We start from the raw sequence: 27,240 nt of genomic DNA on the forward strand, positions 1-27,240 counted from the left end.
TAAGAGGCCGAGAGGACGGAGGCAGCTGGGATGTGCTGGGATGGCTGAAGCCAGAGAACCAGTCCGTACTGGAGAAGGGAGTTGTGGGCCTCGCTGGTTGGAGGCTCAGACTGGTTCCTGACTGTGGTTCTGAGTGGAATCTGTCATTCTGGGAGGTAAGGGGGTGACCTGGGGCTTGCAGACCTCTGACCACCTAAGAAGAAAAAAGTGAACCATCATCAGCAGTTTTCTATCAGAATGCAAGCCTCAGCCAGTGCAGGGTTGTTTGGCTTTATTTAAAAGAAGAAACCAATGTCTTTCATGAGTGCTAACAAAGTGGTGGCTCTTGGTGTTACCTGACAGAAGTCACCCAGCACTCAGGCAGGTCATACCCTCGAGGGGCTCATGGTACAGCCTCACACCCTGGGCAGCACACTGGCCCAGGATGGCCACATGGTAATACACTCCTCACTGCACAAATCTCCGTTTGGAAAAAAAAAAAAAAAAAGAAATCAAACAATCATCAAGTCAGAGAAGAATTATTTTGCTCCTTCAGAGAAGAGGGTACAAGCTTGGTAGCTGAGGCCAGCTCCTTCTGGCCTCTCACAGTGGGTGGGGGCCAGGATTCCTCAGGACGGCGTGACAGTGGTCAGGACACTGCCAGCGGCCTCCTTCTCCGCTGAGGATGGAAGGGATCCATCTCAACACCCACAGGTGGGGGCGAAGCACTGGGAGCCCAGCCTGTCATCAGCATCCCCGAGGCCCCCGCAGACGGAGATGCAAATAGCTCCAGGCCCACGCGGCTCCCAGTCTGCTGACGAAGGTGGCTTGCTCTCGTTTCTTCTTTTCACTTTTTTTAAGGGAGCAGATTTCAGAGTAAGAGCTGGCAGTTCGGGGAACTTTTTCCTGCTCTCCAAACAACCATGACGATAATGGAGACCCTCTCCCAGCACTTTCCACTGATTTGAAGGGGATGGGGAGGATGGAGCCTTTCTCTGAAATGAGCGGCCCTCGGGCCCAGTCAGAGGACAGCTGGGAGGAAGAGACCCTGTGTTCACACCTGAGGAGCCAGGACTCCCCTCAGCCCCTCAGTGGCCTGAGGCTCCTTTGACAAACAGAATGGCATCTCCCCATCCCCAGCTCTTCAGAGGCAAAGGGTTCAGAGGCTGAACCCTTTAATTTGGAGGAAACCACTGTTGCCAGAGGTACAGGAGTAGCTCCAGAGTGGTGGACATCACAGCAGGGCAGGAATGGATAAACTGTGAGGGAGCCAAAGAGGAGGAAACGCAGGAGTGGGGATTCCTGCTGACGGGGCTGAGCCCCAGGACAGAGCCTGGTGCGGCTGAACCACCAAAGGGCAGGGCACACAGAACATGCTTTGTTCTGAGGCCTGCCCTTCTTACCACAGACAGGTATTTAGGCAAGATTTTAGACCTCCAACCCTGCATGAAGCCCCTTACCTAGTAAAAATTCTGAGAAGCATTTCCATTGCCCCAGGACCCTTGAGGACTTCATCCCTAGGGTCCAGCCCTGGCCTCCCCAGCCCAGCACAATCAGGGGTCCGGCGGTCCTGGCCATGCCAAGCCACAGAAGGCAAGGACAAAGGGCTGTGAGTGCCCAGAAGCTTTGCCTCCTTGGAGGGCCTGGCTCCAGCCTCATCAGGTACTGCCTCAGTGGACAGACACACAGCATCCTCACGAGGGAGGCTGGAACAGGGAGTCCAGAGGACAGACGGAGCGGGGGCTGACGGGAGGTGCTGGGTGCGGTGTCCACTCCCCAGAGGAGGAGGTGGGAACCGGCAGGGAGGGGCCGGCAGGCCTGTCATCTCACCAGGCCCCCCTGGGCGGCTCAGCAGGGCGAGTTCCAGCAGAGAGGGCCATGTGGGAAGCTCAGGTTCAGCCCGTTTCCTTGGCAACCGGTCTTTTCCAAACCCGAGGCTGCTGAGGATCCGTGTGGTGGGAGCCTGCAGACCTGCAGGGAAGCGGCTGTGCCAGCCTGTGGGTGGGGCGTGACTGGAGGCGGGCCAGCGCGCCACCTCAGGTAGCGGAGGGACAGGTGGTGCCTGGGAGGCAGAGGCTGGGTTCCAGCAGGAGGGACCCGCTCAGCCCAGTTGGGGGCACTTTGCTTTAACATTCATCTTTATTCCACTTTGAAGCAATCACAGAAACTTCAGTGTCGGAATCGCAGCCCTGAGGAGCTCTGGTTTTTCACGCTTCCTTTCCCATCACACATTTTTTTCTCTGAGCAGTGTTAACCGGATTTACTGAGGAGAACAGCCTGATTTAGAGAGATTTCTGAATAGGTTTCCATTCCAAAGGAGGGCAAGGCTGGCCCAGAGATGCTTCAGAGGCAGGGCTGGAGGAAGCTGGCCGTGAGGGCCAGCGGGAGCAGCAGTAGGAGTAGGGAGACCCTGGAGGCTGCGGTCGCTGAGGGATTAAACACAGACAGTTAGGGCCTTGAAGGAGCTGTGTTTGTGGCCCACTGCCACTCATGTGCAGGACTAGATGGAGCGTATTTTTGTGTACTAAACTCACTCTAGGCTCCCTCTTGCTACCCTATTACAATTTTTCTTTCCCCTGGTTTCTTTACATATTAATTTCTTTCAAAATTACACAACATGTATATTTATGCAGTTGCCTGAATCCTCTTTGGATGATTATTTTTAACATTTATATTCATTATCCAGGTCTGTCTGGATTCCACAGCCAGTGTTTCTGCTATAACTGTTCAGGCCCTCTCAGGGCACTTCATCTTGATCGTTTGCAAAGACGCAGAGCACCCTTCAGTTCACTCAAGGTTTGGGGAGAAAGGCTTGGGAGGATTCCCCGGGGATTGTGCCCACTCTTCTGTGGGGTGTGACCCTGCCAGCCTGCCCTACCTGTGCCTGAGCACTGCTGAGACAGCATCCCTTCCAGAGCCACCACGTAGTCGGGGCCCAGCCAGTCACGATATGTCGTCTTCTCTCCCACAGGTACTACCCGGATGGTGGCATCCTTGAAAAGCAGATCTTGGCCATGATAGCTGGAGGAGTCGAACATTTTGAACCCATTCTTATTGTGGTCATCTCCAAAGAGGTCCTGGAAGCACACAGCAGATCTGCTTTGCATCTGGGCTCACAGATGGTCACCTGGGTATCACTTGCCACTAATTGCTTTAAGTACCAAGGAGCAAGGAAAGTCAGGTGCCAAGACTCTGCTTTAAAATCATCGACTCATTGACCTCTGTCACCAAAGCTGATGTGGAGTACGAGATAACCAGAGCCACCACAGTAAGACAGCCATCCAGAAACATCACACTAAACCAGCTCTTGGATATTGAAGCCTGAGCCTTCACAGGAAGAAAGACTCAGAAATGAGAGAGGATGTGGATGAGATTACTGAGGGGTCTGCTAAGTCTGCTCAGCATTCTTCATCCTTCTCTACCAGGCTTCCTCATTCTTTTTTATGGGTATCCTTTATCCCCAACCAAAATGATTTCATAAGAGAGCCATTCATTCTGATATCAGTGCTAAGAAAGTACTAGGTAAGTTGAATATCCTTTACTAACCCACCCTCCTCACACCCAAGAAGTTCTTGAGGAGATGTTTTCTTCCCTGTTGAGGGTTCTCAGGGTAAGTGTGCTATGGCTCCTGACCTGAGACAGTCAGTAAAAAGGCCAGAAGGGATGTGAGAAATGAGGAATACATACAGGACACCAGAAGAACATGGACAAATGCCACTTCAGCCTTCAAATACTGGTAAAGGGGGAAAGAAAGAGTAAGGTGGCTATTGATCTTTTGGGGGGACTCATGGATCCTCGTAAGGATCTGATGAAAGCTCTCAGTCTTCTCCTCAGAAAAGTGCACATCCAAACAGGGCTCTTCCCCCACATCACTTCAGAGGGTTTCGGGACCCTTGGGGAAGCCCACAGACCCAGAGTTAAGAACCCCTGAGACAGAGGGATTCCGTAGGAAAGATGAGATTAAACATCACTTCCAAGGTTAGGAACCGGCCTGGAGGGTCAGCTGGCTCTGCAAGTCTGTGGTGCTTATTGATGGAGGGAAATGAGGTCAATTTCAGTCTCTATCAGGTTGGGGGTGTGTAGAGGGGAAGGTTTGGAACCTGGGGCAGTATTGTCAGATGGCCTGGGTTCAAATTTCAGATGTGTTCTGAAAGTGTGGCCAATAGGATTTGTTGATGGACTGGAAGTAGGGCATGAGAGGAAGACAGGAGTCTGACCTGACTCCTGAGGATATGGGAAGTCTGAGGCTGCTATTCACTGAAATGGGGAAGATGGAGGGAAAAAGAGGAGTCCAACTTTGACTTGTTCAAGTCAAGACGCCTGTTAGAAATGGAAGTGTCAAATAGGCAGCTGCCAAAGATGCATGTTTGAGATTAAAGGGTTAGACTGAAGCAGGGTTGAGGATGTATACTTAGCAGCCATCAGTATACGGATGGTAGTTAGTGACCTGGGGCTGGATGAGATCAATAGAGGTATAGGTGCTGACGGAGAAGAGGGCTTAGGATGAACCCTGGGGGCACACCAGTGGTTACCAGCCAGGGAAATGAGAAAGAACCAGCAAAGGAGATGGAGGAGAGGCTGGGGAGGTAGCAGGAGAGCCAGGCAGGCATGGGGCATGGGGCCTGGGGAGCCAAGGGGGAAACTGCATTCAGGAGGGTGATGAACTTCTGGAAGAGGGAGCTACAGCCAGTGCTGCTGAGAGGTCAGGGAGACGTGGACTGAGAAACAGCCACAGGATTTAGCAGATGGGTCAGTGAGACCTTGACCAAGGCAGTCTCAGCACACTGGTGGGGCCTGTCTGGAGTAGTCTCCATCCTTAAGGGAGACCAGGAAAGGAGGAATTGATGACTCCAGACTAGAGATGGCTCTGTGAAAGAATTGTGCTGTAAAAGGGAGTGGGGTTATGGTTATAAGGGGATGTGAGACCAAGAGAAGGTTCACTTGTTTTTACAGGATGGTAGAAATAATAGCAGGTTTATATGTTGGTGGGAATGGTCTGGCTGAGAAGGGAAAATTAATGATGCAGGAGACAGAGGGGACAGTGGTTAGAGGGATGGCCTTGACTAAGTGACATTCACAGAATTTCTGAGAAATTCCCCAGAATTTCCTCAGTTTCTCCTGCTGTCTGCTCCAGGTAGACTGAGGTGACCGAGGGGCTTGGCTCGCCCCTGTCACCATCCCCGCCCCGCAAACCACCCAGTGGGGCAGCTCCTGCCCTCGCTCACCTGGGCCTTGTCCAGCAGGCCATACACAGCGAAGATGTTGGTGTCCGGCCGGACCATGACAGCATGGGATGGTATCTGTGCCAGGTTGCAGGCTGCAAACTGGGTCACCTCGGCCCGGGCCCCGTTGGGACACAGCAGCTCGTAGTCCTCCGACATGAGCTCAGCAGCCCAGGGCTCAGAACTGTGGCCTGAAGGGATGAAGCAGAGGGAGGGAGAGGATAGAGAGAGACTGCTCTCCTCAGGGACCCCAAGTCCTCGACTGGGGAGGGGTGGTGATATCTGGCCAGCTCCCCAACCCTCTTCGTTCCTCAACTGCTCTGCTCTATTACCTGAGTGAGAGAACCCAGCTGGGCTTATAATGTTATTTGTAGGGAATAAGAAGCATATACTATGTAGCAATGAACTATATAATCACTCCCATTTTACAGATGGAGGAACAGGCTCTTAATCACTCCCAGGCAAAGAACTCCATCTCTGTGTCATAGGTCTCAGGCCTGAGGGTATGATGGACTCTCCCCTAACAGCTGAAGTTCTCAAGCCAGACGGAGTAAAACATCATGTGTTGTTGATCTATAAGAGGCCATTTCAAATACCCTTTCTTGCAAAGAATCTCATCAGGTAGGCTAGAATGGGACCCAGGAATCTGCATTTTAAACCAGTAACTCAGTAATTCTGATGCAGGTGACTGGTCCAAAGGCTTCCTGACAAACACTACTTTCAGGAATCACGTTTATTTTGTGCCTTTGTATATTCACTTAGTATATACTGCCTTTCTATCTCCAGGAGGAACTCCAGGTGGGTCCTTGAGTAGAGATAAAAACGTTTGAGTGGATCTGGGAACTGGGTGCCTCTCCGCAGGTGAACCTCGCAAGGGCCCTGTCTCCTCCGTGAACCCCCAGCCCAGGACACAGAGGGCACAGGCTGGGACCAGGCAGGGTACCCAGGTACCCTCCACAGAACCATCCTCCTTCTGGGGGATGACTCCCAGAGCTGTTGGTGGGTGGTTGGCAGGCGAGGGGGTTATGACAACAGGGCCTGGAACCCTTCCAGCTCTGTTGAGGCAACTGGTTTTCAGCCTTAGTGACTTTCATAGGCATGGTGGGTTCTGAGTTTTGAAATACTGATTGATATTTTTTCCCTGCATGTCTTGCTTTCCCTTCACCAATCTCCACCTCCCTTCAGGCCTTCTGCATTTCTGCCCTGAGTTCCTGGGAAGAGATGTATTAGGAGAGAGTGGAGAAGACTTAGCTTCCAGTGTTTGGGGTTGCAAAGTCTGGGGTGTAGGCAGGGTATACAGAAAATGCAAACAAAAAATGTTGAAGGGAAAGAGTTTCCAGTTTTCAAAATGCATAGATTCCCCAAGGAGGGAGAACAGAATGGGGCAGGGGAGTGATGTACAGGCCTGCAGCACAGTAGAACTTCAGGTGGGGGCTTTGGGGTCCCAGAGCAGAGGTCCTGGCCTCTTCTCCCCAGTGGAGCCCAGGAAGGTGACTCCAGAGAAATTCCACCTTATGATGTGAATGGGGGGCATGCCTTGCCTCACACACCTCAGGGCTGCAGAGTGACTTCCCTGCACGTGGCATTGACATCCTCAGGAACAAACACAAGATGCTAATGTGAACTGATGACCCTGGGGCGAGCGGTCCCTGCCACCCTATCCACACATCTTGGTGCCATGTAAACACCCTGGAAGGGGTTTCTCCAAACTGACTGAGTGTCTACCATTTTGGTAGAATGGGAATTTGGCTTCCAGAGAAATAGACTGTCAGGTGACCTGTGCACTTGGATGTGTAGCCTGAGGCCTGTTCCTACTGTTTGGCCCTTGGGCTCCTGGGCTCCCCAAGGGGCAGAGCCTTCTAGACTCAGTCTTTCCCTGCTGCCACTTGGCCTGCAATCCCAGCAACATCTAGTGCTAGATTCTGCTGGAGATGGGGAAGAGCCCTACCAGTCTGGCTCTGTCATGTCCCAGGGCTGACACATACCATTTGTATTGTCAAAGACTGTCGTGTGCTTGACGAAGGCAACGTCCCCTGCATTCTCAACCAGGCACCTGCCACACAAGAAATCAAGACAGGTATTGGCAGGAGGTCCCATCCTGGCCCCTGGCCCCAGGACCCCCCCTCTGCCACCCGGCCCCAGCCCACCGGGTACCTGAAGGCGCCACTGTAGCCGTAGTACCTCTCCTGGCTGTTGCCCACACACTTGTTGCGGCCTTGCTCATCCCCCACGCAGAGTGCACACAGTGAGGAGGGGTAGTTTTTGGGGTTGTTCACGGGCACACAGCTGGCACTGAAGAACTCACTCACCGCTGGGGCAGAGGGAGAGGGCTGTGTTCAGGGGCCACGGCAGAGAGGGCGATTGCTCCCCCACAGATCTGCCCCCCTTGCCTGGGGCTATGGCTCAAGGACACCCATCTGCTCCCGCCCATCCAGCTCAGAGCGGCACGTCCCCTCCTGTGAGGATCACAGGGATGGGGGAATGCAGAGATCGTCTAGATATGAGAACCCTCACTGACAACCTCTGGTAGAAGAACCCACTTTCCCTTGAACTCCCTCAGGGACAGGGATCTCACTACCTCATAAACTCTTCTGTTCCAGTCAGAGCAACTGCCCAGCTGTCTGGGAGTGGGAGCAGCCAGTCCTAACACCTTACATGTGCTTGTGTGGGTGGTTAGAAAAAAGATGTTATTTTCCTCCAACGTGCCAGCCGGGACAGAGGTGTGTGTGCAGCCAGCTTCCTCCTGCCTTCCTCGCACCATGAATGTGCATGATTTAACACCCAGGGAGGGCCCTGCCTATGGCATATGGTAGGTGCTGGGTAAACGTGTCTTCTTCAGCACTTATATAGATGGCTGGCCACTTCCCAACAAGGTCCCCCAGATGCCCGGTGACTGGACTAGACAGCGTAGGAGCCAGGACAGTGTGAACCAGGCCTAGAGCCAATGCACTTGGCCTGCCCCCCACCCCCCCTAGAAATATTCCACTCTGAGTAACTAGGTAGGGGCCCTGGTACCCTCCACAGAACCAGACACCATTGTCCTGGGTGTGGCCAAGAATATTCCCCAACCTTCCCGAGAGCAAGAGGCACGTCAAGGAGGAAGAGGAAACTTCTCTGGGGCTGCCTTCTCTGGGGTCCTGCTGGGAGAGGACCTCAACCCTCAGAACTGGCCCTGACCCCAGTGAACCCCCAAGAAGAGCTTGCTTGCATGTGTATGTTTCTGTGGGGGGCGGTACCTGTGAGGACGTCGCAGTCCCTGGGCCGGATGAAGCCCCTCTGCACGAGGGCGCCCACAGGGATGTCCCAGCCCGTGGGGCTGCCGAAGCCCGGGTGGCAGGAGCGCTTGCCCCGCAGCTCATCCAGGGTGAAGGCATAGGAGCTGTTCCGCTTCACCACGGCCACCACGAAGTACGAGTTACTCCTGTCCTCCGCTGGGGGAAGGGACACCAGTGAGGCCCTTCATCTGTGCTTAGTGGCCTCGGCTGAGCAAGGCCAGGGCCAGAGCCTGCAATCCATTCCCTCCAATTTGTTCCCTCCAGTTGCTTTGACATCAGAGCAGTGGCTCTGGCCCCACACATTGCTCCCCACTGCTGTCAGACCCTGGCTGCCCGGGCTCAAGAGCGCCCAGGCTAAGAGCCAGGTGGGTGTTCAGAGAGTGTATCTGGCAGCGAGACCTCTGCGTGTCCCCTCATTGCTGAGGGGCAGCCTGTGGGGCTCCACTTTTCAGCAGCTCCAACTGCTGAAATTCCAGAAGAATTTCTTTCTTTCCTTACACTCAGGAGGTATTTTTCTTACCTCCTGGGAGAAAACTGGAGGCATAGCTAGGGTTGCAGATGCACTTTCCCTAAGATGAGAGAGTTCTCATGTCCAAGTGGAGTAGACCTGAGGTCAGTAGACCTAGGGACAGAGCACCTGGGCCCCGCCCATTGAAAAGGTGCTCATGAGCTGACAGGAATGTGGGTCCTGGGCCACCTGTCATTAGCCACATCGTCTGGATGGAAGAGGCCATGGAGGCTTTCTAGTTCAGACCCTGGCAAATTACTCAGCCTGTTTTTGTACAGCCTGGGATGCAAGCTAAAAATAATTTTTATATTTTTAAAGTGTTGTTTAAAAAAAGAACATGCAGCAGAGTCTGTATGTGGCCTGCAGAGCCTGAAGTGTTTACTCTCTGACCCTTCACAGAAAGTTCGCCAAGGCCTGCCAGACTTCCAGTGACTGGGTGGGTACACTGTGCCTGGGGCCAGAGTGGTTTGCCTGTGACAGACAGCAACTGGGAGAAAGACTCTTTTAGGGAAGTTTTTATAAAAAAAAAAAAAAAATCAACCACCTCCCTACTGAGGCCAGTGGCCTGGCACCTGCACTCACGGGCATAGTGCTCCCCGGCTGCTGGAACCAGGCCATATGTCTTCCCTGCTGTGTAAATGTCCTCGCCCTTTAGGGTCACAGCATCAATTTGCCCAGCCTGCAGAGGGGACAGAAAGAGTGGTCAAGCTGAGGTGGGTCCCCAGACAGCTCTGGGTGTTGGGATCTGACAGGTGCCAAAGCTGGGTCTCTCAGGAACTCTGGCCTCAGGCTCCCTTCCCCTGGGAACCCAATCCTGCCCCATCTGCCCCTTCCTCTCCTTGTAAGAGTGCTTGGAGGACCAGAGACCTGAAACCATCCAGCATCAGCATTCCCATTCATGGGTGTCTTTCAATCTTGAAGCAAATGTTTTCTGAGGGTCTCCTGTTGCCAGACCCTGTTCTGAGCAGAACCTAGCACAGTACCTGCTCTCGTGCTCCATGTGGGTCTCCCCATGGCTTGCCAGCCTCAGAAACCTGGGCATTGCACTGCATCCCCAGAACCTGGCCAAGGACTGGCACACAGCATGAGTGCATTACACACTTCTCAAATGTGTGCGTGAATGGGTGAACGAGCCAGGTCTGAAAAGAAGACAGTCTCAGGGTCTATGGGAGGAGGCTCCAGGGTTGAGGGATAGAGCCCTGCCTCAGGAGTAGCCCAGGTCCGCCCCCCCTCAGAGACCTCTAGAGCCCTCTGGTCACCTGTGCCCCATCCCCACTTGTCCATTCTGAAGCCTCTGGACAGGTGGCTCCTCAGACCCTGCAAAGAGATTAACTGATAATCAAGCCATACCCCAAGGAAGCAGGTGGGGCCCAGGGAGAGAGGGGATACTGGGACTTCAGGAAGGTGCCCCCCATGGTCCAGGGCTGAGGTGTGAAGTTATGATGACAGAATAAAGGCAGTGATGTTGATATTCTGAGCCTAGGAGGGCCTCTCTGGGGGACCCCTTCCCTCCCATTTAGACCTTCTACCCATCATGATGCTGAGGAGGAACCCAGACCCTAAGCCACAGCCCAGGGCCCAGGCCAGCTGACCCCTGCTTGCCTAAGTCACTGTGGTCGGGCAAGAAATGGATATTAGAGCTATACTGGACATCATCTCTGACAGCCTTAGAACTGAGGATCTCTAAGCCTTTTGCTGGGGTTCTCAGGACCCCCCTAATGCCAGTCCTTTCCTCCTGTGGCCCTCTGTGAGCTCAGATGGAGAGAGGAATTGTGCCTGGTGAGAGCTGCATCTCCCTGCAGCTCTGCCTGGTCTGGGGCCCCTGGAACCAGCCACTCCTCCGCAGGACAGCCTGCCCACGACTCGGAAAAGAAGAGTCCCCACCCCTGAATCTCCCTTCCCCAATTCCAGCTGGCCTCCCCTCCCTCAGTACCATATCAGGCTCCAGGCAACCTCTGGGGAGAGAGGCTCCCCCACCCTTGACCTGGGTGTCCTGGAGCAAGTTACTTCCTCAGCCTCCCCTAGCCTCATTCTCCACCTCTGATAGTAATCATACCCACCCCACAAGTGTCATCGTGAGGATTAACTGAGGTCACCCACGTGAAGGCTTAGCACAGTGCGGGGTACGTGGGAAGTGAGTGCCTATGAGAGTGTTAGTGTCACAATCCCGGCCCCGTGTCATTCCTGTCCGCTTGCCTCTTCTCAAGTCGATGTGCTGCCTGGCTGGGGCAGGGTGGACACCCCAGGGCATGTGACTTGGCCTGCACTCGGGGACCACCTTGAAAAGGGCTCCTCACCATCAGGCCCCACCCTAGTTGATCTTAAAAAAGAGGAGGGAAGCAGTCCAGGAGCAGAGGAGACCCCTGTGACCACAGTAGGACCTCAGCCCTGACTGCAGGGCCATGGGGCTGCTTGCTACTCCTGGCCTCAGTCTCCAGTCAGAGAAGCAAAGCAGGACAGAGCTGAATGGGTCTCAAGACCAGGGTCAGTGCTTTTAACTACAGGTGGCAGGCATATAAATGAAGGCTTAATCAATTTAATGGGCCATGATAAGCTCAAAAAAATAAGGCTAGGATAAAATACACAGAATCTATTAGCACACATTGTACTTAGTAAAGATAAGCACTGTTTGGTTTCATACCTCTCTATAGGGGATATATATTTTTACAGGTTTATCTCTGAAAGAAAACTTTTTTTGTGTGCTAGATTGTGATTGTAAAATGTATTTCTGAGTGCATTGCAGTTTAATAAATGATGATCCAATGCCCACCCCCAATGTGCACAAGGGGAAACTGAGATTCAGAAAGGGAAAAGGACTTGCCCAAGGTCACAGGGTCATCAGTGCCAAGCTGGGCCAGTCTCATGGTCCTTCTGCTCCTGGCCCACCTGCTCAGCAGGGAGGAGTCCCCAAGGGAAACAGCCCCCTTCTCCCGGCCCCCCCCACCCCCTGCCAAGGGGCAACTTCCTGTGGCAACTTCCTCCTCCTCTTTCTCTGTGGCATTGTCATAGAAGACTTTCTTCTCCTCAGGCTGCCCTGTATCCTCCAGACCAGGCAGGCAGAGGGAGGGCCAGTAAGGACCATCCCAGGCACTGCCACTGCCTGCCCACCTGGCCCGCTCTGCCCTCTGGATGCAGCTCCCACCTGGATTTGTTCCATGCACTGCTGCGGGGACTCGGCTGACACACACTGGATCTCTGGCTTGAGCCTCTGCCGGCTGAAGGCCACAGCCATGTCTCCACATTTCTGGATCTCGGGCGTGGACAGCACACACCAGCGCAGGTAGTGGGGCAGCCCTGTGTGGGTGTGAGCATGTGATCACACTGGCCTGCATCAGGGGCTGGCCCTCAGCAGGAAGAGCCTGGAATCAGACCCAAGAGAAATTCTGGCCCTTTCTTTCCATGGTTAGCTATAAGGGTAAGTTATTTCTCCATCTGATCCTGTTTCCTTACCCAGAAAGGGGAGGACGGAATCCCTTTCATGGGGCTGTGAGAAGGCTTGAGGCAGATCAGGTCTGCCATGTATCTAACACAGCATCTCTCTGGCTGTAGGTGGTAGATACATGGGGCTGGGGGCTAGAGGCATGAAGTCATTGATAGACTACTGTAAGGGCCCAGGTGAGAAACAGTGCCAGAACCAGGGCCATGGCCACGTGGTGAGGAGGAGGAGTGAGGCACTGTGGGAGGATGGGGGCATTGTGGGAGGAGTGAGGCACTATGGGAGAATGGGAAGGAGTGAGGCATTCTGGGAGGAGAAAGGCACAGTGGAGGGAGAAAGACAGGACTTGATAACTGGGTGGAGAGGCAAAGAGACCCTTCCCAAGACAGACCCTGGGGTTCTGGATCCCAACCCCCAGAGCAGGTAGGGTTTCCAGGGTACAGTGCTGCCATTTGACTCCAGAGATGCTTCTTCCCCAACCATGAGAGGCAGGGAGGTGGAAGAAACAGGTTCCCATTGAGGCCAAGAAGCACACACACCTCCTGGGGTGTGTGTCCTCCTCTGGCCACCTCTCAAGCAAGCCTGACCATACCCATCATCAGGCTGGGGCCAGCGAGAGAAGAGAAAGGTAGACTTACGGTTGGGGTCACAGAGGAGACCCTTCATGGCATGCAGGTATTCACGGCCCAGCCATGCCTCATAGGTCTGCGTGGCGATGGGCACCAGCTCGGAGGTGGAGTCCTTGAAAAGTAGGTTCTTCTGGCCATAGGCCTCAGAGCTGAACATGTGGAAGCTGCTACCCTCATGGCTGAACAGACGCTGTGTGTCAAGGGGCAGGGGTGGGGGCTGATGATGTACTGCGGGGAGAATCCTTTCTTCCTAGTTCAGCTCCCGCTTCCTTCTTCCTGTGCCTGCAGGCCAGGCACCCACTCTGAGGACCACACGATCTCTCTCCTTCTCCTTCCCTTGTGCTCCCCAGCGCATTCTGCCTGTTCATACTCAGCTGACTGAACACATGGCTCAAGGCCCAGGTGTGCAGTGGTGCTGAGCACAAGCAGTGGGCCGAGCTCAGTGGCAGGGATGAACCAAACTAACTAAGCTGGTGTGGCCTGTGGGCAGAAGCTTGCTGCTCTTCTGTGCAGCAGTATCAGTAAAACACTATTCACCACATTTAATTAATGGTGTACTTTGACATTTATTGGTTTTGTCATTTTGTTTATTTGCTCACATGTTCTGCCTCTGGGTCCTGCCCCTGGTCTGGCTGGTGCGGCCCCGGGATGGCTCTGAGCCCCCACCCTGGTGAAAGATGAGAAGGTCCCGCCACCCCGAGAAGCTGTGTGGGGTGCCCTGAACTCACCTGGCCTTCGTTGAGCAGCCGGAAGATGAGGCCTCCATCTGTGTCGGCCCGGACCACCACGGCATGAGCTGGTACCCGAGCCAGGTGGCATCGCCTCCATTCAGTGACATCAGCCCGGGTGCCATCCCGGCACAGCAGCTCAAAGTCCTCTGACAGCAGTGCCTGGCCCCAGGAGGGCAGGGTTTTCCCTGGGAAGATGGGAATCCTGTCATAAGCCAACTCCTATCCTGAGTGGGGCTTGTTGAGGACCCTTGGGAGGGGGCCTGGGGAGAGCCTAGGGTGTCATGGACAATAGACACACAGTGAAAGGTAACCCTTACAAGAAGTGAGAGCCAGAACCACACCAAGAAGTGAGAACTCAGAATCATACCAGGAGGTGAGAAACCAGAATTCAGAATCAAGAGGAGCTTGGTGGCTGCACTGTATAAAATCAGGTGTCTCTATAGAGGTGTCTATTTACTTACATTTTAAATTTGTCGCCAATTTCTAATAAAATGGATTTGAGATGTCTGACAATAAAATAACACATATAAACAGAACTGCTTGTTAAAGACAAAAAGAATAAGAAAGTAAGAGAAACTGAGAATGAGAGAGAAATATATCAGGAGTTCACCACTGCCATCTGGCACTAAATTTACTTCTGAGCAAAGGGCAATGGTGGAAACAAACCCTGACAGAATTTTCCAGAACTGTGGCCCAAAGAGAAGAGGGCAAATTCTCGAAGCTTCACCCACAACTCCAACTATTAATATTTTGGTATTTTTCCTCCATATTCTTTTTTCTATTCTATCCTCTAACCATTTAAAATATGGTTAAAGCCATACATGGTAGGCAATTTTACATCCTATTTTTTTTCACTTATTTAAAAATATTTTTCCACATTACTGGAAGCTTTCCATAAAACTCATTTATAAGACTGAATATCAACACCAAACAGGCATATTAATAAGACTAATTTTAAGGATTGTAACTCATGCAATAAAATATACCACAGATGGCCCTACATAACAATATTTTAATGACTTATAAATTTTAAAATGAGGAGGATAAACCGTTGCTAGATAATAGGAAGGAAAAAGATAATTTGTGTGATCATGAACACTCTATTCACTCCAAAGCTATTTAAAAACAAACCAAAAAACCAAGAAAGTAATAGTTTGGAAAACTCCATAAAGGTCATTTTTAATGACTGCATGATAATTTATAGCACTCTCAACAATTACTCAGTGTTATTCTCTCCCCACTCCTCAACTTTCCTCTATTTTTAAACTGCTGCAAAACCTTTGTAATAGAATTCTGGGGGATCACTTGGCCCTCCCCCGAGACAAATGCATCATTTGGGTATTTCAATCTGCCGCTCCTGTTTTCCTTCACTAGGGACAATTAAAGCCATATTACTTCACTACTTTGCACATTTATGTCAATACCACTCTTTTGCTCTTACCAATCTTGTTGCAATCTTTACAGACAACTCTTTAAATAATTACTTTCTTAGATTTCCTTAGATTATCATAAAAATTTTAAATAATTATAACCCAATACATCCCTAATGCCAGGCTTCAGCAATACAGGAACCGTGAACTTCCAGATGTTCAAGCTGGTTTTAGAAAAGGGAGAGGAACCACAGATCAAATTGCCAACATCCGCTGGATCATCGAAAAAGCAAGAGAGTTCCAGAAAAACATCTATTTCTGCTTTATTGAGTATGCCAAAGCTTTTGACTGTGTGAATCACAGTAAACTGTGGAAAATTCTGAAAGAGATGGGAATACCAGACCACGTGACCTACCTCTTGAGAAACCTGTATGCAAGTCAGGAAGGAACAGTTAGAACTGGACATGGAACAACAGACTGGTTCCAAATAGGAAAAGGAGTACGTCAAGGCTGTATATTGTCACCCTGCTTATTTAACTTATATGCAGAGTACATCATGAGAAACGCTGGGCTGGAAGAAGCACAAGCTGGAATCAAGATTGCCAGGAGAAATATCAAGAACCTCAGATATGCAGATGACACCACCCTTATGGCAGAAAGTAAAGAACTAAAGAGCCTCTTGATGAAGGTGAAAGAGGAGAGTGAAAAAGTTGGCTTAAAGCTCAACATTCAGAAAACTAAGATCATGGCATCTGGTCCCATCACTTCATGGCAAATAGATGGGGAAACAGTGGAAAGAGTGGCTGACTTTATTTTGGGGGGCTCCAAAATCACTGCAGATGGTTATTGCAGCCATGAAATTAAAAGACACTTACGCCTTGGAAGGAAAGTTATGACCAACCTAGATAGCATATTAAAAAGCAGAGACATTACTTTGCCAACAAAGGTCCGTCTAGTCAAAGGCTATGGTTTTTTCCAGTGATCATATATGGATGTGAGAGTTGGACTATAAAGAAAGCTGAGCACAGAAGAATTGATGCTTTTGAACTGTGGTGTTGGAGAAGACTCTTGAGAGTCACTTGGACTGCAAGGAGATCCAACCAGTACATCCTAAGGATCAGTCCTGGGTGATCATTGGAAGGACTGATGCTGAAGCTGAAACTCCAGTACTTTGGCCACCTGATGCGAAGAGCTGACTCATTTGAAAAGACCCTGATGCTGGGAAACATTGAGGGCAGGAGGAGAAGGGGATGACAGAGATGAGATGATTGGATGGCATCACCGACTCGATGGGCATGGGTTTGGGTGGACTCTGGGAGTTGGTGATGGACAGGGAGGCCTGGCACACTGCGGTTCATGGGGTCACAAAGAGTTGGACATGACTGAGCGACTGAACTGAACTGAACATCCCTAATTCTTTCTCCACCTTCCAAATTCTTGTTTGCTTGATTCATTATAGGACTGTCGTGCTCTGGGGACAATCCTATGTCTTTTTTTCAGATCATTTTTCTCTTGAATCTGGTTCATGCTATTTGCCTCCATGAATGTCAGACTACATTATGGACCTTCTAATTTAAAGGGAAATAATAACAATAAAAAAAGAGAATGATTTTTTTAAAAGGAAGACAGTGATCAGACATGATGGAACATGAAAAACTGTAGAGACAAAGGTTGATTGATAGCCATCAGGGAAGGGGTTGGGAGGGACTGACCAGAAAGTGGTATGATGGAACTTTGGGGTGAAAGGTCTGCCACAGTCACTATCTTTTTTTAACATATATTTTATTTATTTACTTATGCTATTTTACTTATTTACACTGAGCCAGCTCTCAGTTGTGGCATGTGGGATCTAGTTCCCTGACTAGGGATCGAACCTGTGCCCCCTGCAGTAAGAGCGCAGTCTTAGCCACTGGGTCACCAGGGAAGTCCCCACAGTCACTATCTTGATTGTGGTGGTGGTGATTATACAACAGTGTATTTTTAGCAAAACTCAGAACAGTACTTCAAAAAGGGTGTGTTTTACTGTACATAAATTATACTTCAATTAAAAAAAATAAAAGATTCTTAGGCAAATCCAAATTAGAGTACATTCTATAAAATAACTGACCTGACTCTTCAAAAATGTCACTAAAAACAGAGAAAAATTGAGAAACTATTTGAAGTTAAGGAAAACTAAAGCAACCTAACAACTAAATACCATGCATGATCCTAGAGCAGGTCCTGGCCTGAAAAAATTGTGGCAAAGGACAGAATTGACAATTAGTGAATCTGGAATATGGATTATAACTTAGATGTTATGCCCATGCTACATTTCCTGAATTTGATAACTGCAGTGTGGTGAGGTCCACAACACCTTGTTCTTAGGAGATATGTACTAAAGTATTAAAGGGTGTGATGTGAGCAAACATACTCTAAAATGGTTCAGAAACACACACACATACACACATACATGTGGCAAATGCTCAGAGCTGGAATCTGGATAAAGAATAAATGGAAGTTTTTTGAATTATTCTTGCAATTCTTCTAAAGATCAATTATTTCAAAATCTAAAAATTCTTAAATGACAGTGGTATAATGGATCAACACATAACACCAACCCATCTTTAGTAAGTCCTCATCTGAGAGGTAAAGGGACGGCTCTTCCGGAGAAGGAGCAAAGGCTGGAAGGGGTTGAGTAGATGACAGCTAGTGCAGAGGTTTATAAACTTGTTTTTCAAAAGCAGAACCCAATCTTAGCAAGGAAAATGAGCCCACGGCCAGATATGTATCAGAGCAGGGCAGAGCTGCTCACCAGCCCCCTTGTGCACACAGCAGTTTAAGCTCCACTGGTGAGACCCAGCTCTTTCTTTCGGTCAGGGAGCTTATGGGGCCTGAAACCCGCCGCTGGGGCCAGCCCTTCCACTCACCATCTGTGTTCTCCAGCACTGTGCTGTGCTTCACAAAGGCCACGTCCCCGGCCCCTTCTGCCAGGCACCTGCGCAGGTGGAAGCAACGAGGCAGGCTGGGGTCCAGCTGCCATCCTCCTCCTCGGGAGGTCTGGCCTGGCCGTGCTGGGTGGGGTCTTGGCAGACATCGGTTTCACAGTCATGCAACCCGGGTTCCAGTTCCCCAGTCTATGTGGTTGTGTGGCTTTGGCAAATTATGGAACCTTCCTAACCTCTATTGCCTCTAAAGCGGGGACGAGAAAGCAGCTCCCCTAGAGAGAGATCCTTTATAATCCATGTAGATTCTGTGCAGCTGAGCTTGGGGCCTGAAAGGAGCAGGTGCTCATAGGGCAGCTGCTTGATTGGCAACCTTAACGCTCAGGATGTATTGAAGATGACTCTGTCCTGAGGCAGGGGATTGGGCTAGACCTTCTCACGCCACACCAACAACCCTGTGTGGAAGGGCCCAGGACTTTATGGATCCTCCATCTGTCACTTCCCAGTGAAGGAGGCAGCCCAGGTCCCTACAGTCAGCAAACAAGCCAGGACTGGACTGGGGCATGTCTCCAGGAGAGGCAGGGTGGGTGAGTTTCTGACTTGGAGGACCAAGAATCATTTCTCCCTCTGTGCCCCAAACTTTATTTCCCCTATTCCACCCTGGGGTGTGGGGCACCAGCAAGCTCTCAGGTTCCAGGTGGAAACACTGTAGCCAGGGTGGAGAGAGGGAACCAGGAGGCTTCCAAGCCAGCCCCCACCGGGCATGCTTCCTCCTTTGCTGACAGATGGGAGGGCCCCACAAGCAGTTAAGAGACTCTTGTCTCCATGGAGCACTGATTTAAAGGGCCAGCCTGAATAGGAGCAGAGGCCAGCCCTGAGTTCACGCCTTGGGGGTCCCAGCCACACTGCCCCAGTCCAGCATCCTCTCTGCTGGTCTCAGACACCAGAATGGGGACCTGGGAGCGGCAAACGACCAGTTTTGCCATTTTCTTCTCTCTGAGCCCTTACTTCTCTAAATATACCAAACATGTTGATTTTATGAGTAAATCCTGTCTGGCATATTCTGGTTTGAGGTTTTTAAACTAACCAGGCACATGAACTATATAAAGGGTGCTTTGATGAGATGCAGTTGACATCACCACTCCCCTAGGGGCCCATTCAATGACGAGGTGTTTTTTCCCCAGCGCTTGTGGCCCCACCCCAGCCCCTCTCACCGGAAGGCCCCGCTGTAGTCGTAGTATCTCTCCAGGGGGCTCTTGTCACACACTCCTTCCCCAGTGGTGTCGCCCCGGCAGAGGCGACAGAGGGACTCTGAGTAACTGGTCTCTCCTGCCCCTGGGACACAGCTGCCCCCAAAATAGTCGCTGACAGCTGTGGGAGAAGATGGGGGGGGTCAATTGCACAGCATTAGACCCCCGCCCCATCCTCCAGGGAGGGCTCGGGCCACTCAGGCTGTAGTCAGGAGGGCTGGGCTCCCCAGGGACCCAGCTGGACTCTCCAGACTCAAGTCTGAGCAGACCTGGGGAACTGGATCCGATCAGAAGGAGGCATGGTTGGTGAAGAGGGTCAGGATCTGCAGGATTTGGGGGCCTCTTCAAGCACCCGGGCCCCAAGTCCACCCTCTTGGCAAATATTTATCCTGTGCCCAGTTACACCCTAGTGCCATGTAGGGTGAGTAAATGCCGGTACTACACTGGGCCAGTTGCATCGTGCTTGGCTAAACCAAGCTCTTCCAAGGCGGGTTCCTTTCTCGGTCTTTCTGCATCCTCACAGGGTAGTAGATATTTAATAAATGGGCCAAGTGGCTGGTAAACCTCCCACCCCTGGTCACCATTTGAGAGGACATGGCTTCCAGGTTCTTAGGCATGGCGCTCTGTGAGGGCAGCGTATCTGTGTACATGTGTATGCAGGCGGAAGTAGCATGCATGTGTGTAGTGTGTGTGTTTGTGTGTGTGTGTGTGTGCACACCACTGTGAGAAGCCCACCGGGAGGCATGGAAGTTGAGCTCATAGTAACAGAGCTCCCAGCAGCGAGCGCAGACCCTGGGCGTTCTGCAAAGACACTGTGTGCATGATCTCAGTCCTCCAAACCACAGCATTGTAGTAAGTCTTAACCTCCCCATTTTGCAGGGGAGGAGAGTGAAGTTCATTGTGTAATCTTTCTGAGGGCAGGCCATGCCGAGCCAAGGTTTTCACTCATGTGTCCCCACAGAAAAGTCTGGGCTTTGAAAGACGACGTGCTCACCCCGGTGCAGACAAACCAGGAGGCAGCCTGCTCAGGGACACAGGGTTTGGGGACACCCGAAACTCTGTCTGAGGTGTGCTATAGTCCGAAAGAAGGAAGTTTGATAATAATGTAGTTGTGATGCGTCGGAGGCCACCTCAGATTGACACAGCACAATGGCCAGTGGCTGACTGGGAAAAGAAGCCTGAAGCATGAGAACCAGGGCTCTGGGCTCCCGGCCGGGCCCCCCAGGACCCCCTGCCCTCACTCAACTCTCAGGGGCACATTTCATCTGCAGGACAACCCTATTCTCACCACCCATGAATCAATGTGGGGCTCTGATTAGCCACGTGTGAGCTTCCTGGGTACAAGCCTCATTTGAGTCCTGAAAAAATACAGCTTCTGACCCTGTGAAGCTGATGGCACATTTATGGAAATAGCAACCATGTCTACCGCAGGTGCGAGGCACTCCTGGGCGATTCACCGTCTCCCGTGGGGTGGGCTTTGTGGGCCCTGTGCTTGGCTGTGCTGTGGAAACCGGGATGAGGGCCCAGTGCCTGGAGGAGCCGACCAGCCAGGAATACAAGTGGTGCAACACCAGGCTGGCCAGCAGGAGAGGGGGGAGTGATGTCACTGACCAGGTTTCCCCAAGGCCCAGGGGAGGGGGGACTGTGCTGCTACTTAAAGGGTGCCATGAAGGTGAGCCTGGGGAGAGGGTGTCCTGTGAGCGGAAATGCAGAACCCTTGCAGGAGAAGCCTCTGGAGGCCAAGCCCTCACCTCTGAGCACATCACAGCCCATCACCGAGAGGCGGCCGCTCTCTACCAGGTAGCCCACAGGCACGTTCCAGCCCACCGTCCGGTTGATGCCCGTGTGGCAGGACTTCATGCCTTTCAGGGTGTTGATGGTCACCTGGGAGCCCCTCTTGACCACAGCTACGGCATAATAGGAGGTACCAATCTCTAGAAGGAGGAGAGAGGAGAGTAGTGAGGGTGGCAAGGGAGAAGCTGCAAGAGAGGCTGGGACCCTGCCTGGGAGGGAGGAGGGAGAAGGGTGCGTGTGGATGTGCTCATGCATGCGTGTGTGGTGTTCTAGTACTAGATAGCAAGTGGGTGCAATGCACATGTCGTCACAAGACCCCACCTCTGCCAGCCTGGTACAGAGGTAGCTATTATCCTGAGATGTTAATTCATGCATTAATTTCCCCCTTTTCCTTCCCAAGCCAGCTGGCACTACATTTGCACGCATCAAGGTCTTCCAAAAGCAGAAGTAGCCTGTAAGTCTTTTGTTTTCCAAAAGTATAGGCCCTTAGGAGAACCTAAAGGAACTGAGGGAATGGTGTCCTGTTATGGGAATAAGGGTAGTTGGGAGGAGCAGGGCAGGGGCTTCCCCCAGATTAGAAAAAGTGACTTCTCAGTGCTGGGCCGGGGGTGGGAGGATAGGAAGACTGGAAGAGAAACACTAGCAATGTGGTCCCAAATCAGTCAAGTGAGTTATCCCAAATAGCCACAGTGAGTCGCCTAAGATGGGCCTGCTCTGCATCCTTGTATAGCCCCAGTCCCAGCACAGGGTCTCATTTGGTCACTTGATGACTCTCAGATGAATGGGGTGCATGTGGGTAGGCAAGGGTCTAAGCCTTGCAAAAGAGTCCCCTGGACCAAATGTTGCCTGGAAGAGGCTATTCAGACAAGACAGGGATGACTCCTCTATGGGGTCCGATGACCAGGGAGCATCGCAGCACACACACATGGACACGCACACGACTGCCCGGGGCAGTGAGATGCCCATGATCAGACTGAAGTTACATTCGAGAAAACCAAGCCGGTGTAATTTCCTGCACACCCGAGCCTGGCCTGTGCCAATCTAAGGAGCCCCATCTGGTCTCATCCTCTGACTCCCCAGTGTGGCCTTTTTCTAGCTCCTTGAATGCACCAAGCTCTTTCTTCCCTGGGCCTTTCTCAGAGCTCCCGTCTGCAGAGAAGCCGTCCTGCTGCTCTATGTCAGCAGGTCTCCCACCGCCCTTATCTTCTGCATGGCCGTCACTGCGCTCACAGCACCCAGCACACCTGTAACTGAAGTGTTCGGTGCTTATTTACCATGTGACTCCTGCTCTGTGAGGGCAGGAACTCTCTTGTTTACTGGCCTATGCTCATGACTGGCATAGAGGTGCTCAATGAACGTGTTGAATTAATTACAAGAGGAAGAGCTGTGTCTGGGGCCCACGAGGAGGGCTGTTCCTGGCCATTGAGAGGAAAGGCTGGCTGGTCTGCAGGGCTGGCCAACTCCTGTGTCCTCTGACAGTTACCGAGTGACCAAGTGAGACCCTGTGCTGGGCACCAGGCACCGGGGCTATCCAAGGATGCGGACCAGGCCCGCCTCAGGGGACTCGCTGTGCTGAGGACAGAGCAGACAGACAGAGGGGACAGGACCTTGTGGAGTGAGCGAGTGCTCTGAAAAACGGGAAGGAGAGGCCTTTGCAGGGGTGGGAGGGCCCAGGGGAGCTCTTTGGGGGACAGCTGAGCCGGGCTTGGAGAGACCAGAGGCGCTGGGCAGGCTGAGCCAGAGGCAGGTGTGGTGTGCGTGCAGGACCCACACTGCTGACTGCACCCATGTGTCAGGGCACACAGACCCGCTCACTGAACCCGCGTCACAGGGCAGGGATCACTGTACCGATGTCAGGGTCAAGGAGGTGGAGGGCGTCGGGGTCAGAGAAGAAGACAGCAAGGGCGGAACCAGGGTTCCTTCATGGTCTGTTGGGCTCTGCAGCTCCTGGTCACCACTTCCTGTCCAGCCCATCCCGACTCCGGCTGTATCTCACAGAGGCCACTGGGATGCAGGCAGCTGCGCCTCACTGATGCCCTGTTCATCTGGCTATCACATCCAGCCTTACACCAGGTATGGGGCAGCCCCTCAGTAAGAGCTGATGGGTGACAGGGGGCTTCTGGGCCCCCAATGAGGAAGAACAAACTCAGGTCAGCCCTTCGTGTTTCTGGGACCCCCAGGTCTCAGGGGCATGACACTCTGGGGACAGGACCACTGACCAGCTCGGGGAGTGTGGGGTCGGGCCAAGTCCAGCAATGACACACCGCTGAGCGACCTCCTCTCTCCTGCCACCCTTCCCACTTGCCCTCTGACCTTGATCGTACACCTCGCCCACCACAGGCTTCAGACCGTGCTCCTTCCCCGCCTGGTAAATGGCTCCTCCATCCAGAGTGATGGCATCAGCCTCCTGGGCCTGCTGGGAACACGTGGGTCAGTGCAGCCTGGCCCCAGGGCCGTTCAGCCAGGAGGTCGGGGATGCCCACCGGTCTGTGCCCGAATAGCCCTGGGGGTGCACACAGTCCTTCCATCTGGCCCAGGAGCCCCATCCTGGTTCAGCCTTGCAGGCCCCTCCCTGCCAGGGCCCAGGAGTCTCCCCTCATCAGGACCAAGGGCTCACCTTATTTTTCTAATTATATTATTTTTAATTTTATTGGACTCTGGTGGCTCAGATAGTAAAGAATCCGCCTGCCATGAGGGAGACCTGGGTTCAATCCCTGGGTTGGGAAGATCCCCTAGAGAAGGGCATGGCAACCTGCTCCAGTATTCTTGCCTGGAAAGTCTCATGGACGGAGGAGCCTGGCAGGCTACAGTGCCTGGGGTTGCAAAGAGTCGGACACGACTGAGAGACTAAGCACTATAATAGACACACATAGCTAAACATGAGCACAAAATGAAAATTAGTGAAGAGTGAGTGTCCCTCGCTTTCTTGTTTCTCCACCCCTTGTCTCTACCGCTAACCTGTTTCCTGGGTTTTCTCTCTAAGATGCAGGTTGAATCCTACAGATGCTCTCTTCAGTTCAGTTTATTCCTTTTTGTTTTAAAAAGCACAAATGGGGTCATGGATAGAATGATGGTTCAACACAATTGGTTTCCACCCTTACGGTGGATCCAAGCCCCTGGCCACGTGGACTCTGACTGGATTCGCTCTGGGGGCGTATCCCGGGGTGAACTGGAAGGGAGACCCTTGTTCCTCTCCCCAGTGTTTCCCTCCACACCTTGTCCTGCACTGAAGTCCTGCCTCTTAACTGTCAGTGCTAGTTAGCAGGGCTCCCACCTCTCAGGAAATCTCTCCCACTCCCCACTCACCCACCCAGGACCACTGCCCCAGAAAAGACACAAGCCCTGTTCTAGAAAACTCCAGGGAGGAGGGAGAAACTGCTGTGGGCCACCGAATGGTCTGTTGTACGGGCTCCCCTGAGCGGGGCAGGTCGTGTCCCCCATGTAGAAGGGCTCTGTGTGAGGAAACTCTGCCTCTCAGACACCTTTCCCCACCAGTGCCTGAGCAGGGCCCTCCCGGGGCCTCCCAGCGCCTGGCCTGCGCCTCCTCGGCAGGAAACAGGCTGGCCCTTGTTGCCAGGGAAACTCAGGCGGTTCTATCGCCCGGCCCTGGCAGGGGGACTTGGGAACCTTTGCCAGTGAATGAGGCTGTTGTGTGCTCCCTCCTGAGTCACAGCCCTCTTGTCTGGGCAGAACGGAAGGGAGAGGACTCACCGTGATGAGCTGGATGCAGTGGTCGGCGGAGGTGCCCTGGACGCACAGGACAGAGGGCTGGATGCCCGCTTGCTGGAAGGCCTTGCTCATGTCACTACATTTCTGCTGCTCCGCGTCTGAGATGGTGCACCACCGCACCTCCATCCCGCCAAGCACTGGGGTTGGGTGGGGGACAGTGAGGCCGGGCCCCTGCAGCCCCAGCCCACTCTGGGACCCTTCAGCACAAATAGCCAGTCCTCACCACAGCCCTGCCCTCCCACTGTGGGGTGCTAGGACACAAAGAGGTGTTGCAGCCCGGGAAGGGGCTGGGCTCACCTGTAAAGCCTGTGTGGGCCATGCATTCCCTGCACTTGCCTAGGGGCAGACATCTGGCCCTTTGCATTGGCCAGGGAGGGTCTCCCAGTGCAGCAGCCGGGTTTTCCTCACCCACCCCTCCCCGGCCTGGAGCACAGCCTGGCGGATGGAAGGAGCACTGGCTGGTTCCTGCCCCTCTTGAGTCTTTGTGTCCTCTAGCAAGAGAGTGCTGGACTGGGTTCTCTCCCTCAGCAGTGCTCCTGGCCCCCATCATGAACTAGGGCATGAGACCAGGAAATGGTCATGGCTGCCCCCTGAGGAGACATTGGTGGTTACATCCACGGCAGACCCACCCTCTGTGGGCAAAGCTTCAGGCACCCGACAAGGGGAGGGAGGGGAGTCAGCAGGTTGGCCTCAAGTTCCTCTTCCTCCAGCTGGTGACTTCAGGCAACTTATTTGACCTCTCTGAGCCTGTTTTATTATCTGAGAAAGCAGATGAGGGCAATACCTTCTGCACTAGAAGTAAACCTCTGTAGAGAGTCAGGATACAGGGTCCTCAGTTAACTTCCATTTAGGCCCCTGCTCTGGTGGGGACCCTCTTGGGTCCTGGGATCTGACCAGGTCAGAGTTCTAGAGAGCCCCCAGTCTAGGGGCCCAGTAGGGAGCCTCCTCCACTAATCACCCTCCTAGCCAGACCTGCCCTGAGGCTTTGGGTCCATTTCCACCAGGCAGGGACCCTCCCAAGGCAGTCTGTGCTTCCCATCCCTACTCCAAGGGTGAAGACTGCAGATTCCCCCAGTCTCCCTTCTGCCCCTCTTGGCCTCCCCCAGCTCCACCCCAGGGATGTAGAACTGCTCTCCCCTCTCCAGTGCTCCAAAGCTGCACCCTGGTAGATCTAGCAACTGCTGGCCCGGACTGGAGTGGCAGGTCCATTTTCTGTACTGATGGTCAGAGCAGTGGCTTGAAGCCATCCTTTCACCAGCCTCTGCCCCGCTATCCCTGCAGGCAGCCAGGCAGCTCCCTGGGAGGTCCTGCCTCAAGTCTCAGCGTCAAGGATCCTGACTCCCTTGGGAGTGGCCTGCCAAAGGAGAAGACCCTGCCTGCACCCCCTCCTCTGTCCATGCTGGGCACCCTGGAGCAGTCTCCAGGGCAGTATCTCTCGCCTCCTCCCCTCCAGTCCCTCAGAGTCTTCTTCCACCTCCCTCCGGAAAAAGTAGAGCCTCTCTGGCCCCTAGACCCTCCCTGGGCTTCCTAGGCATCAAGAGCATTCACTCTCTGGACCTCCTCTCCGCATTCCAGGACTCTCGCCTCCATGCCTCTGCCCGTGCCTCTCCTTGGCTACCTTCGCTTTTTCAATGCCCAGCTCAACACCGCTTCCTCCAAGAAGCCCTCCAGATATCCTGGTCTGCTCGGGTCAGTGCTAGTACCCTCCTCTGTCGTCCTTCGCGCCTTTCTACGTCTTCCCTCTTCCCTGGGAAACAAGGTTCAGGACATACTTTTCAGCCCGCGAGACCCTCCTGTGGCTGGGGGTGGGAGTTGTGGCTGGAGAACCCAGGACCCCCGCCCCAGCTCCGTCTCCCAGGGCCGGGCGGCGGGGTCTCACCAGTGCGCAGAGTCAGGAAGAGCCACAGAGCCACGCTGGGACCCCGCATGGCGCAGCTAGCTGGAGCCGGGCTGGGCGCGGGTTTTGTCTACTTCTGGGTCCCAGAGGGTCAGCAGCAGCGGCGCTTTCTCCCTCCTTCCTCTCTGGCACTGGCCTTCAGCTCCTTAAGAGCGGCCGGGGCGTGCTTTGGCGGCGTCCACGCCTCTAGCGTGTACCCGCCCACCCTCGACTGGACACCTGGGCTGACCTGGGTGGCCTTGCCCTTCCCTCTGGTGCCCCCTGCTGGAGCCTCTGCAGGTTTGCAGTGGGTGGTGGAGTAGTCTCTCTAGTCTCTCTTGATCCTGGTGCTCCTAGGCCTGGACTGATTCCCCCAGCTGACCGGTGTTTCAGGGCTCTCTCCCTTTAACAGTCTGCCCCTCATTCCAGAACATCCCTCTCTTGTCCTAGAAAGATCCCCAATATCTTGTTCCACTGAAGACGGAAAAGTTCAGATTTGGAAAGATGAAGAGGTCAGAAT

At 53.0% G+C, this 27,240-nt stretch overlaps 1 protein-coding gene across 3 annotated transcripts; it reads right to left on the reverse strand.

Moving 5' to 3' along the window:
* Nucleotides 1-254: 254 nt before the first annotated feature.
* MELTF (melanotransferrin) lies at nucleotides 255-26,904 on the reverse strand. 3 transcript variants are annotated; one of them, XM_043473287.1, is made up of 16 exons: nucleotides 26,724-26,904; nucleotides 24,827-24,981; nucleotides 23,429-23,528; nucleotides 21,073-21,255; nucleotides 19,286-19,442; nucleotides 18,057-18,124; nucleotides 13,778-13,965; nucleotides 13,059-13,239; nucleotides 12,127-12,278; nucleotides 9,567-9,663; nucleotides 8,438-8,632; nucleotides 7,356-7,512; nucleotides 7,187-7,254; nucleotides 5,205-5,392; nucleotides 2,858-3,056; nucleotides 255-2,405 (listed from the first exon to the last, which is right to left on the reverse strand). In XM_043473287.1, exons 1-16 carry the CDS (start codon nucleotides 26,770-26,772, stop codon nucleotides 2,323-2,325), a joined length of 2,220 nt encoding a protein of 739 aa, XP_043329222.1. In that variant the 5' UTR covers nucleotides 26,773-26,904; the 3' UTR covers nucleotides 255-2,322. The 3 variants fall into 3 exon arrangements, with proteins under 3 accessions (XP_043329222.1, XP_043329223.1, XP_043329224.1); XM_043473288.1 differs by lacking the exons at nucleotides 18,057-18,124; nucleotides 19,286-19,442 and having other exon boundaries at nucleotides 26,724-26,882; XM_043473289.1 differs by lacking the exons at nucleotides 23,429-23,528; nucleotides 26,724-26,904 and having other exon boundaries at nucleotides 24,827-24,931.
* Between the last annotated feature and the right edge of the window lie 336 nt (nucleotides 26,905-27,240).

The sequence above is a fragment of the Cervus canadensis genome, chromosome 7 (assembly GCF_019320065.1).
Source record: "Cervus canadensis isolate Bull #8, Minnesota chromosome 7, ASM1932006v1, whole genome shotgun sequence".
Taxonomy (NCBI): domain Eukaryota; kingdom Metazoa; phylum Chordata; class Mammalia; order Artiodactyla; family Cervidae; genus Cervus; species Cervus canadensis.